General features: G+C 38.4%; 2 protein-coding genes across 2 annotated transcripts; one reads left to right on the top strand and one right to left on the bottom strand.

Moving 5' to 3' along the window:
• Positions 1–5,527: 5,527 nt before the first annotated feature.
• Positions 5,528–9,840, top strand: LOC137720755 (protein NETWORKED 2D-like). The gene is made up of 2 exons (XM_068459870.2): positions 5,528–5,869; positions 6,382–9,840. The coding sequence occupies exons 1-2, from the start codon at positions 5,776–5,778 to the stop codon at positions 9,582–9,584; spliced, it is 3,297 nt and encodes a 1,098-aa protein (XP_068315971.1). The 5' UTR covers positions 5,528–5,775; the 3' UTR covers positions 9,585–9,840.
• Positions 9,798–12,943, bottom strand: LOC137720756 (nicotinamidase 1). The gene is made up of 5 exons (XM_068459871.2): positions 12,603–12,943; positions 11,371–11,554; positions 11,125–11,258; positions 10,798–10,983; positions 9,798–10,288 (listed from the first exon to the last, which is right to left on the bottom strand). Exons 1-5 carry the CDS (start codon positions 12,741–12,743, stop codon positions 10,199–10,201), a joined length of 735 nt encoding a protein of 244 aa, XP_068315972.1. The 5' UTR covers positions 12,744–12,943; the 3' UTR covers positions 9,798–10,198.
• Positions 12,944–13,279: the final 336 nt, after the last annotated feature.

Here is a 13,279-nt window from a genome sequence, read left to right as displayed (position 1 = left end):
CACATAAGTCATGTTTACGTGGAAGTTGCTAGATCTAGATAAATCTTCCTTCTTTCCTCCAATTTGACCTACAAATTCATCTATCCATGTCTGTGCATGTTCGAGCAACATTAACTCGAGCACCTTTTCTTCTACTGTTATGTCAAAATGGAGTAATTGTCTTAGCATTTGATAAGGTATATCTTCCAGTAGAGGTGGGGGTATCCCCCTCTCAAGGGAGATGGTCCCAAAACACAGAGGTTCTGGCCTCCAACCTGGTGTAGGCATCATTACTACATTTTCCTAAGCTCTTCTCAACACTCTGTATTTTCCTGTATGGGGATTCTAAGGTACATAATCTCATTATCCCTCCATCCTCTCTATCTCATTCTTACTCTTCCATTAAAGTTACCTTCCTTGCGTAGCTTTTTCAAACTTGACATTTCCAAAGGCTTTTGAAATGGTAGGGATCTTTAATGACTTCATGTGGGCTGTATACTGCCTTTGAACCCTTTTGATCATAGATGCTCCCATTTCTCTAATAGGCTTGCTATACTTCCCAACTATGTACCATTTACGACTAGTCGCGCTAAATCCTTCTTAGTAACTGGAGGAATTAAGTTCCTGGACTTTTCTCTCCATCCCTGCCTTGAACTGCCATGATAACTTGGCTGGGGTTGCCTCACTTCTACCCACTTTGGCATCTTGGCTTCTTTATCCTCAGCTTCTTTAGAGACGTCATAATTTATGAATACCTTAGACAAGCCTTTAGGTTCAAAGTTTCTACCCAACCTCTGGAATACATTCTTGGAAGTTTCCTTTTTTGTTGCCCACACAACACCTCTGCAAGCATCATGTTCTTTTTTCTCTCTTCTTTTGATTAATTATTGCTCAATGATTGCTCCTGATGCTGGCACCTCGAGCTCACACTCACACTGACACTTGCTACACAACACTACTCCCTTAACCACAATTGTCTGTGGTTTGTCAGGCAAACCTTTAACTCCTTGTGTAGGCCTGATAACCTTTTTTTTTTCTCCTCTAGCTTCCCAGGTAACCTTTGTCTTCCCTTTCTTTACCTAGTTCAGGTTAATCATGTTTATTGGGGCTTCTGGGAAAAGATTTGTATCTATCATCATATTTGCCTGAGGTTTCTCTAGCAATAGTTTTCCCTTAACTATCAAGTCCTGGATCCAGTCCCTGAATTGTACACAGTTGGTGATAGAGTGATTAAAAGTGTAATGCAGCTTGCAGTACTTATTTCCTCTCAACTCTTCAGGCTTAGGCATTTTTTTAGTGTTGTCGGGCACAATGATTCTTGCCCACACCAATTCTTCATAAATCTCTTACGCCTTAGTCAAATTGAAAGAATAAGCCTGGTAATTTGGAGGCTTCATGGGCATAAATCCTCCATCATTCATCACTACTTTTTGATCTTTCACTAGCTGGACCAACCCCTTCACCATTAACAGTTTAAAAGGAGTGGTCATCTTGGCCGCACACATCTCTATTCCCTCTTCTCCATTGTTTTCACTTTCTCCAAGCTCAGGACTTTCAAACTCCAACTGGTGAATTACAACTTTGTTTTTGTAGAAGGGAGGCACCTTGGACGAGTGTTTCACTTGTTGTTCTTCAATCAACAACTTCTCATACTTCATGGCAACAATTACGAATTCTTGTAGCTCATTGAATTGCACATCATAAAACTTCTTTCTCAAGGGCAGTCTCAATGCCTTCTGAGCAATGGATATAAGTTGGGCATGGTTGATAAGGAATTGGCACCTCATCTTTGTCTTTTTAAACCTCATCATGAAGTCCTCTATGGACTTGTACTCATATTGTTTCACCTTAACTAGGTCATTGATAGTCATCTCGAGCTTTACCCTATAACACTGCTCGTGGAAAACCATCTTCATTAGCCCTCAGTTGGTAATGGAATTAGGGGGGGTAATAAAGAAGACCACTAAGATGCTAGGCCTACCAACGAATCCTAAACAACCTCAACTTGTAGTTAGGATTGTCTTCAAATGCCACACAGTAGTTGAAAAACTTGAAAATGTGGTCTCTAAATGACACATTACAGTCCTCCCCACTGAAGGTTGGGAATGCGGGCATTTTGAAGTTGAGGGGAAAAGGGTTCTGCTCATCAATATACTCGGGGTAGGGTTTCTAGTAGGTGATCCTGAATAGCGGGCGAGCTTATGGTTGGGCATTTTGGACCATCATCCTTATTAGCTTAGCCAACTCATTTCTAAGTTGCTGATTAGCTGCATTATTGTGTGGAATGTAAGGAGGTCCCCACTTCGGGCTACGATCATTGCCCAAGAAAGTCTTCTTATTTGGTTTAGGCTGTCTCCATTTAGCCTCTCTTCCCTTATCAGCTAATAGTGGTGGCTTATAAGAAGGAGGTTTACCCGCAACTAAGATCACACCTTTCACTGGATTACCCAATTTGATGAGTCATCCCATACTTATTTCCATTATGCTCGACCTGCCCCCTACTATATGGTGGAAATAATAAACGATCGGGCAAATTTGCCTCTAGGATTTCTTCTACTCCTGGTTGATTGGTTCCAGGTTCAACTTTCTTCTTCCTCTTATCTTTTATTTTTTTATTTTTTTTATTTTTTTTCTCTCAAGCAAAGGGAATAGGCGAATCACTGGTTCCTTCTCAGGACTTGTTTCTCTCATCACCTCCCTAGCATAACCCTTTTTTGGGGTAGAGTATTCCAGATCAAATCTTCTTTGCAGATTCTCTGTAAGAGAACAGAGTCTACTCACTTCTCCTCTAGTCTTCAGAGAAATTTTCTCCATACTTTTCAATGCTTGCACCATGGTGGCTTGCAAGTCTTTATTGGTCACCTTTCTTCCTGACTTCTTAGATGAAGTCGGGCTTTCCAGAATAGCTAGTCCTCGTAGGGAGGGAAATCTTCTTGATGGTCTGCCACGTTTGACCTTGGTAGACATCAAGATGGCCTGTACAACATCTCTGCATTCCACCTGAAGGTTCTCTCGTTCCTTCTTCTTCTTGGCATACAAGAAAATGGGTTCCACTAGGCATGCCAAAACTATGTTCGAGGCAAAGGTGGATGGCCTCTCGCACAACTCCCTAAGAGTGAATGACACTTTTGGTGATGTTGGTCGTGGGGTGATCTCTTGCTACTTGGTATACTGCAAAATGAGTTTGAAGTTAGTTTGAAAGGTGCTTTTGTGGGGCCTTAGGTGTAAGCCTTGAGACTCACAATCAAAACTAACAAAGTGTTAGGCGTGCCACTGTTATCTTAGTATACCAGATGTTGAAATAGATGTGTTTTTAGTAGTTACTTGTGCCCCAAGTTACTCAAACTTCTTGTTATCAAAAGACTGTCACAGATGACTTAAGTCTGCATTAAGTTCTTTTTCTTGCCTTATAAACAAGGACTTTTAGTGTATGATCTTGTATGTTCAAATGAAGGGAGTCCAGAGCCCTTTAAACCATTTCCTCCATTTCATATTATTCTTAATGAAAATAGGTTTATTAAGTTAACTAGATCTAGGTGCAAATGAGACTCTTAAGTAGGAAATAACTAGTGATAACCTAAATATATGTTGAAAAGTACATTTAGACGATATATCTAATAAATTAAAGGATAAACAAAGAGACTTAGGCAAGATTTCACCTTGTCGGGTAAGGTTAAACATCTTGCAACCATTTTTCTTTGAGTTTATAGGGATTGTATGCTAAAAGGGATGGATGGTAAACAAGTTTTACACGAGGGAATCGATACTACAACACTAGGGAAGGTAGTAGAGCTTTTAAACTAGACAAAAGATAGCTTTTCTAAGGAGACTATGACTAAAAAGACTGAATCTAGGTTGGTTTTAGCTTTTTTGGATGCAAATATAGGTTGAGATTGGAGTTTGTATGTTGTTTGATTGATTGTTTGAGTGTCCTTGTTTTTGTTGTCTCATCTTCCTTTTATAGGTGATTTGGCCCCACTGTTAGAGCTTTGTTCTTGGCCGAGGGCTCCTAGAGGCTGTGAGTCATCATGTGTTTACACCTTTATGCCATTAGAAAGTGTTTTTTGGTTGGTAGTGAACTGGTCTCTGTCAGTTGTCACTTCAGTCATAGGCACATGGCCTATGCCTTGGCTGAGAGGGCTTTAGTTTGTTTTTGGGCTCGATGTTGGGCTTCGGGCAAGTCCTCATTCAATTTGGCATCCTTGGGCCATTCTTCATTCAAATCCAATATTCAAATATTAACCCAGACACTAATGTTATAAATCATTATGTAAAAACCATCTATGCAAAAATCAATAAAATATAACATCATTTGATCATCAAACTCAAACTATATAAAAATAAATGATAAAAATTAGTAAAAGTATTATGAACTGTTTTTCCATTTGTTACCATTGATTTTTTATTGATTTCTTACAAAAATGATCTTTACAAAATAGTTTATACTATAAACAATTTCAATTATAAACATAAAATATAAATAAATAAAAACCAACAAAAATTGTACATGCAATATGTTGAAAAAGAATTTCTCGCTATCCTTGAACAACCAACTCAACCAAGCATTCCTCAAATATATAAAGTTTTTTTTGCTTTTTTGCTTTTTAGCTTTTTTGCTTTTTTGCTTTTTCGCTGTTGTTATTCCATCCCAAATATGTGATTTTGAGAGAAGACAACAAGACAACTACATAGGCATAGGCTAGACTAGAGTCCCATGTCATCATGCCAAAGAAAAGAAGAAGCATCCCTCCAAAATAACAGAAATACCCGTCCAGTCCTTGTTCCAATGATTTGGGCACCCAAGTCTGTTTCATGTCCGCCAAACTGTCCAAAGGACCACCCTCCTTAGTCCTTAAGAATGGGGTGCCCACCCATCAAATTTAGGTTGCTTCCTAAAGATTTATTTTACTAGAGTCGGTGACACATTACTTGCACGCCTTCTGCACCCAAATTTTCATTAGAAAATAATTACTCATAATTAACTATTCTTTCTTTTTTAGTTATTTTCTTTTTCAACTTTATTTTTCGTTACACGATTAATCATATTTTCATAGAAAAACAACGTAACTATTTATGTTTTTGATAATTTGACACATCTTACAGCCAACTTTATATTTGTTTTTGCTAATTTCTTGAAAATTTGAAAAGGAGGAAGAGAAAGGCAAATAGTTGGCAAAAAGTCACTTGTGCCGGCCCAGGCGAAAATGGGTGCCATTGGAAAAAGCAAACATGCCATTGCCGGTGGTGTTCTTTCTATTGAGGGACTTTATTTTACATATTTGGTGTCCGTTTATTTTTTAATTTTTTTTTCTTCAGCTACTTAGTATTATATTCTAATGATATTTTTTTTACTTGTAAGTCAGAGATCTTAAGTTTAATTTTATCCAAAGGCGAATTTGAGTTATATTATTGCTAACACATTATGAGGCGTAGTCCACTCTCACATCCACTTAATTTAAATAATATCGTATAGTAAAAAAATGAAAAAATTTAATGTTTTTCATAAAAGGAAGTGGTTTGACAAAACAAAATATTCGGAGCGAGGTTTGCTCCCTTCCATGATCCTAATATTAGAAAGGTGACAGAGTTGGTGGCGTGCAAGCACATTCCAGTGCACGTTCTTTCCTCCAGCTCGCTCTGTCTGTCTGTCTGTCTTTTCTTTTCTTTTCTTTTAATTTCCCTAATTAAACATTAATTAACAATAATTAAGTTAGTTAATATTGTTGGTGTTTTGGTTTAGAGAAGAAGGGTTGCATGGTTTTGGTCTGAAGAGAAAGAAGACGACGACGAAGAAAGATGTTGCAGAGAGCTGCAAGCAATGCATATTCATGGTGGTGGGCCAGCCACATCAGAACTAAGCAATCCAAATGGCTCGATCAAAACCTCCAAGGTACCCACCCGCCTACCTTCCTGTTTTTCTTTTTTTTTTTCGAGTAGATTTGGAGAAAATCGAACCCTGAACCTATACTAATCGCATCCGCTCTTAAACGAGTTTTTGCTTCTTGTTTATTGGATATGTTTTGATGATTTGGCTATCCGCATATTTTGGATCTGATCCAAATGGATTCAGAGATAGAATTTGTGTACTAGAGTTACAAGATTTTAACTCAATTTGTTTGGTTCATAAAATATAATTAATATGAGAGAATATATAGCTGCATGCATGCATTGAGATTTATGAACGCCTTCATATTTCATTTGAAATCTTCCAAATATTGCAACTGATACAAACAATTTGTTAATTAGATTTTGGTTAACTTGAAACAATCATTCATCGTCGTCGAAGGTTCTGCAGGAGCTGCTGCACTTTTGCTTGTCATGTTTAGTTTTTCGCTTATCCGAAAACAGGTTGTATGTATCTGTCTGCTGAGAATTGAACGTATAGTATTATGGAAATTGCAGATATGGAGGAAAAGGTGCAGAGTGTGCTTAAACTCATTGAAGAGGATGGAGACTCCTTTGCCAAGAGAGCAGAAATGTACTTCAAAAATAGACCGGAGCTGATACACTTCGTCGAAGAAACATACAGAGCTTACCGGTCCTTAGCTGAGCGATATGATCACATTTCAACAGAGCTACAAAATGCCAACAACACAATCGCTTCTGTTTTCCCGGAACAAGTTCAGTTTGCCATGGATGACGAAGATGAATATCCCTCGACTAAAACGCCTAGGAGGCCTCCAGATATCTCAAAAGGGAACATCCCAAACGTTCCCCCGAAGGGTCCTACTAAGGATTTAAGGAGTCTTCTCACGAAAGCAACAGAGAAAAATAAGCTGCAGCCTCAGCGATCAATGAAATCGACGTCTGCTAAAACAGTTCCTAAATCCGGCTTGACTAAACCTCAGGCACGTGAAGAGATTGACAAGACGCAGAAACAGATTCTGTCCCTACAAACAGAGAAAGAGTTTGTAAAGAGTTCGTACGAGAATGGACTTGCCAAGTACTGGGAAATTGAGAACCAAATAAAGGGATTGCAGGAGAAAGTATGCGTTTTGCAAGATGAATTTGGTGATGGAACGGTCATTGAAGATAATGAGGCTCGGAATTTGATGGCAGCAGCTGCTTTAAAGTCATGCCAACAGACATTGGTTGAATTGCAGGCAAAACAGGAAACTACAGCTGAGGAAGCGAGGGTTGAGTCGAAAAGGGTTAAGGATGCCCGGAAGAACTTAGAGACTCTTAAGAATGAGTTTCATCCTGATCAACCCAATCCGGAAAAGCCAAATGCAAAGGATGAATCTGTAAATGCAGCAAATGAGAAAAGCTTGGACCAGGAAGTGGACAAAGCAGCCCATCAGAAGCAGAAATTAGAGTTGTTACGGGAGAAAATTAAGGAACACTATGACGCCGCACCAGATTCATCTCTCACTGTTGCGGAAATGGCAGAAAAGATTGATGAGCTCGTGACTAAGGTGATCAGTTTAGAGGGTGCAGTTTCATCACAGACTGCTCTAGTCAAGAGACTAAGAAGCGAAAATGATGAGATTCAAGAACAGATTAAAAATCTGGAAGGTGACAAGGCAACTCTCGTCGGTGACAAGAAAGACTTGAGCGAAAAGTTGAAGGAAATGGAGGAAAAGCTGCATGAAGTTCAGGATCTCAACCAAAGTGTTGAAAACCAGAATGACAATCTCCAGACACATTTTACTGAAGCGACTTGTAACCTCGATCACATTTCTCATAAACTGGAAGCCGTGAAGCCAGATGAGGAGGTCAAGGTCACAGGCTCATCAGAAACAAAAGAGGAATCTCTTGTCGAAACCAAGTTGCAGAAACAGCTTGAAGGAGAAGTAAATGCGGTTAATCCTGTTGCTGGATCCAAGGTACTGCAGGAAGCAAAGTCAGATGAGGAACTGAAGCCTACAGTTTCACTGCAAAAAGATGAAGAACTTCCGCCTGAAGTGAGAGCGTTAAAAGAGTCAACAGAACATAAGGAAATGGCAAAGTCTACTGATGGTTCTGTAAAAGCTACAGATGCTCTCAGTACTTCTGCAGGAAAAGATGTTTCTCAATCCCTGGAAAGTAAAAATGCGGTTAATCCTGTTGCTGGATCCAAGGTACTGCAGGAAGCGAAGTCAGATGAGGTTCAGCCTACAGTTTCACTGCGAAAAGATGAAGAACTTCCACCTAAAGTGAGACCGTTAATAGAGTCAACCGAACATAAGGAAATGGAAAAGTCTACTGATGGTTCAGCTACAGATGCTCTCAGTACTTCTGCCGGCAATCAAGGAAAAGAAGTTTCTCAATCCCCGGAAATTGAAAAGTCGGTTAGTCCTGTTGCTGGCTCCAAGGTAGTGCAGGAAGCGAAGTTGGATGAGGAACTGAAGGCTACAGTTTCACAGCGAAAAGAAGAAGAATCTCTGGATGAAGGGAGACCGTCCAAAGAGTCCATAGAGCATAAGCAAACAGAAAATCCTGCTGATGGTTCTCTAACAGCTACAGATGCTCTCAGTACTTCCGCTGGAAATCAAGGAAAAGATGTTTGTGAATCTCCAGAAATTAATAACGAAGTTGTGGAACAAGCAGCAAGGAACGAAGATGAGCCAGATTGGCAGAAATTGTTTGTGAATGGGATGGAGGGCAGAGAAAAGATTCTATTGACAGAGTACACGATAACTCTTCGGAACTACAAGGATCTGAAGAAGAAGTTCAGCGAAGCAGAGAACGACCTCTTTGAAACATCAGTGCAGATAAAAGAACTGAAGAGTGCCAGTGCCATGAAAGATGAAGAGATTAAATCATTGCATAAGAAATTGGATCTTCTGCTACAGAGTTTAGGTAAAAGTAAAGACTCAGAAGAGCTTAAAGCTTTAGATACCCAGCAGACCGCGACAAGTATTTCAGCAGATAGGAAAGAGGATGACGAATTTGAGGGAACTTCAGAAATAGAAGAAAAATTCCGATCGAACATTGATGAACTGTTGGAGGAGAACTTGGATTTCTGGTTAAAATTTAGCGCTTCATTCCACCAAGTACAACAATTTGAAACTACCGTCCAAGATTTGCAGTCTGAGATATCCAAGCTTGAGGAGAAAACTAAGAAACAAGATGGAAGTAGTCATGCAAAATATTCTATGAAATCAGATGCACGACCAATATACAAGCACCTAATGGAGATACAAACTGAACTGAATGTTTGGTTGGAAAAGGGTGCGCTACTGAAGGACGAACTGCAGTGCAGATTCACGTCTTTGTGCGACATTCAAGAAGAAATAACAAAGGCTCTGAAGACAAGTGCTGAGGATGGTGACTTCAAGTTTACAAGCTACCAAGCTGCAAAGTTCCAAGGCGAAATTTTAAATATGAAACAAGAGAATAACAAGGTTGCAGATGAGTTGCAAGCAGGATTGGATCATGTTAACGCACTCCAAATTGAAATAGAGAAAACTATGGCAAAATTGAACGAGGATTACAGGCTCGTTGGATCAAAGAAGCAACCGCCTCCACAGCTGGCTCACTCTGAGAGTCGTTCACGAGTTCCCTTGAGGTCATTTATATTTGGCGTCACACCAAAGAAGCAAAAGCGATCAATCTTCTCCGTTGTGGCCCCTGCAATGCATAAGAGATACCAAGATTCAAAAGCTAAGTCATCTCAGCTGTAGATCGTTTCATTGTGTGCATTTTGTTTTCTTTGCTTTCGTTTCCACTTTTGAACAGCATTTCGACAGATTTCCTCCATTTTTTTTTCCTTTTCTTTTGGGTCTCCTTCCTTTTCGGGATTTTTTTTTTTTTTTTAATCCTCTCTTTCTGGGAGATCATGTCATTTAATTACCATACATTATTGTAGCTTGTGTAAGTATCAAACAGCAGGAGCATTTAAACCATCTATTACCATTAAAACATGGTCTTTAACTCAAATTTTCATACATTATGTTGCAATGAAGCATGAAACTGCAGGATTTCGTTCCACTTCCACATAATAGCACGAACAGCATACATGATCATACAATTTGCCTTATCATTCAGTGAACTACAGTGAAAGATGTAAAGCTTTCCTATACATTTATTGGTCACAAATCTAATTCTAAAGTCTTTATTCTGTGATCCTTCAAGCTGCCAACCGATAGTTGTAAAGCTTTTGGGATTTCTATACATGCACCACTTCTAGCTAACCTTTCATGTAACCTCCCACTTAACATATAGAGAACATCCTTTCACTCTTTAGAAACGGGCACCCCTCGCGAAAGAGAAGGCTTCAATGCCAATCTCTATAGGATCATGGCTCTTTTGTGTCGAATGACACTTCTGACACTAACTTCGCTCCTCTTCCTTTGGCCATGTAAAGGCCTATGTGCTGCATCAGCTCCTGGAAAAAACATTCAAAATATCAAGCATTAAGAACTCTGTTACTTGACAGCATTCTGCACTTGACGATGGATCTTAATGGGATTACCTATCTACCGTCATTTCAAAACTTAGCATCTTAATACATCCATTGCTGACTTAATGAGAATATCAACTCACAGAACACACGTCAATGACACATACAGGCATTTTGACACACAGAATTTATATCTGATTGACGCAGCAAACCAAAAAAAAATAAGAAGGCAAGAAGAAGCAGAAAGAAGACAGATTTCTCTATTCCCCTTGCTTATACCTTATACTTTCTGGGATTACATTTTAACATTCAAATTCAGCGCTGTCTCAATCTTAGGTATCCTAAATCATGTGAGTTCAAATTATCTGGTCAGAGTTGTGGCTTTTAAAGAAAAATTTCCAATGTATACACTGTCTAAAGGGAAAATGAGAAGTAAAAAATAACATATCAGAACAAGACAACGAGTAACGATAAAACGATCTGATCTGAAGTACCTGGGGATGAGCTATAACATCTTTGGCATTTTTTGCAATTTCAACTGGAAGATCAAAAGTGGCACAACCACGGGAATACACAATGACATCCTCCAGAGGGGCAAGGAGACGATGATTTCTTGCAGACAAAGTGGTACATACAAAGTCTAGCACACATATATCCGTGCATATTCCTACAACCAAGATCTTAAAAAACAAGAACAAGAAATAGCAAAATTAGACAGAAATGATAGAATTCTGACAGGCACCAACTAGCGAGTCAACATCAATTACAAACTGCAAAATCACAAGAGGATGAACACATTTTGGGGTTTAGGAAATGCTTACAGCTTTTATCTGATTACTTTGAATCCAATTAACAAACAGATTAGAGCCATCTTTCTCAATCGATCCTAGAAACCCGTTAATGCAATCTTTGCGTCTAAGTGTCACATTTGGTTCGTTCTCCAACCATTGCAGGTCTGTGTATGTAATAATATCATTAAAAGAGAGCTACTAACATAACAAGACATAAGAGAGCTACAGCAATAACCGGAAAGAAAAAGATCGAAAACAGAAACAAAAAAAGGGTACCTGGGACTAGATTTGATTCATCAGTTCCAACAATGCAATGAGGAGGGTAAGGATGCTCAGGAATGTCAGGGTGATGAGAATCAAGGAAAGCAAAGACAGGCCATTTCTTGTCACAGAAAACACTGGCTAGTCTCACTGACTCTTCCACCATTTCAGATATTTGCTTATCAGGCTGTCTTGGCGCCTATTGCCAATTCCCACATGCATAAAAATGATATAATTCCACTAAAAATACAAACTTTTATATGTACAAAAACTTATAGCCTGCGTTTGGTGTCTAAGATTGCGTTGGATAGGATGACTCACTGAATTCAATGTTTGTTAAACAAATTGGTTTAGTAAGGAAGAAAACTTATCCATCCCCATCCCAAAACGTGTGGAAGTTGGTATCCATTTTATTCATTCAACATACATTAAATCCAGTAAATTATCCGTCCAAATCTCATATGTGAAACCAACCAAAGATGTAGAGTAATACATCCAAAATCTTCAGTATTGGTTATACTGTTCATTTAGGAGGGTGTATTCAATTGAGATTTTGAAGAATTTAATGGATTTATAAATTATGGATTTTGATAGAGTTTAATTGATTTGTAGTGAATAATATATAAAATTTTGATTCAATTCCCTCGAAATCTCGGTGGAAGATACGAGATTTGTGATTGCTTAAAATACACTACGAAATCTCTCTAATTCCCTCAAATTCCTCAACTTTTTAAAATTCTTTAAAACAAATTCCTTGAATTCACGTAAAATGGTATAAACTTTTTTAAAAATCCTTATTGAATTTGAATCCACCTGGATTCTTAAGGATTTTAATGAACTATTTTGAAAATTATAATTGAATACAAATTGAATTTTAGCGAATCACTTAAAATCCTAATTAAACACCCTTCGATTCATTAAAAAATTAAAATCTCTCAAAATCCCAATTGAATACACCTTTATTCTAATCTAAACTTTACAGAAAACTCTAGCTGACTTGGATACGCCTAGGTCGGCAAAATTTTATTGTTGTTTTTGATATGGTTAACGGTTGGGTGATTAAATTTGTAGATTAAATTTTGTAAACTAAATGACATGAAAATTGATGATTGAATTATTTCTTAGTTGTTGATTGACGTGCTTATTTTTATTAGTAACACATTATTTAGCTTATAAATTTAGTTTACAAATTTAGTTTATCTTGATCCTGAAAAATAAAACGTCTGGAAGGGTAAGACTGAAATTACCAAATTGCCAGCACCAACGGTGCAGAAGCCATTAACGAGGTCGACGAGGACAAGGCCGGTGGTGGTGTGACCGGTGAGCAGCAGGGATTCTTGGTGCACCGGAAGCTGCTCCTTCAACAAATCAATCGTATGAGGAACCATTTTTCTTCTTTTTTGTTTCTTTCCTTCAACGTTTGCTGCTGATAAAGAAAATATGACCCCCAGAAAGAATCAAGTGACTTTTGGACTCCGGGTGAAGGAAGGAACCTTGACCAAGAAAATGAAAGGGGTTTTGGACCGTTGGATTAGATAAGTTAGTTGAGTAAAGAACCTCATGCTGACAACCACAGCAAATAGTCCAGCAGTAAGAGCGCGAATTTCGACTCCCAAAATACAAAAAGCAAGGCAGACTCGGGCTCGAGGCACAAGCTGGTGAGTTTGCTGGACTATGGTCAAGGGAGCTGAAATGTCTCTGTCAGTATTCTCAACCCTTGAAATAGATGAATAACCGCGATTTACCAACATTTGTCTCTTTTTAACAAAAAAAAAAAAAAAAAAAAAAGCCTCAAACTAGAGTACGGTCCTCATATGTTTTCATTCTACTAAAAAAATACAAGCATTATTACTTTTTAGATCATACTTTATAAAATATACAGGGGTAGTAGTTAGTGCCTGAATTTCTCATTAAAAAGAAATCA

Source organism: Pyrus communis, chromosome 1 (genome assembly GCF_041283825.1).
Source record: "Pyrus communis isolate YQ-2024b chromosome 1, ASM4128382v1, whole genome shotgun sequence".
In the NCBI taxonomy this organism is placed as follows: Eukaryota; Viridiplantae; Streptophyta; class Magnoliopsida; order Rosales; family Rosaceae; genus Pyrus; species Pyrus communis.
Note: the sequence above shows the minus strand (reverse complement) of the source record. Positions and strands in the feature narration are given on the sequence as shown.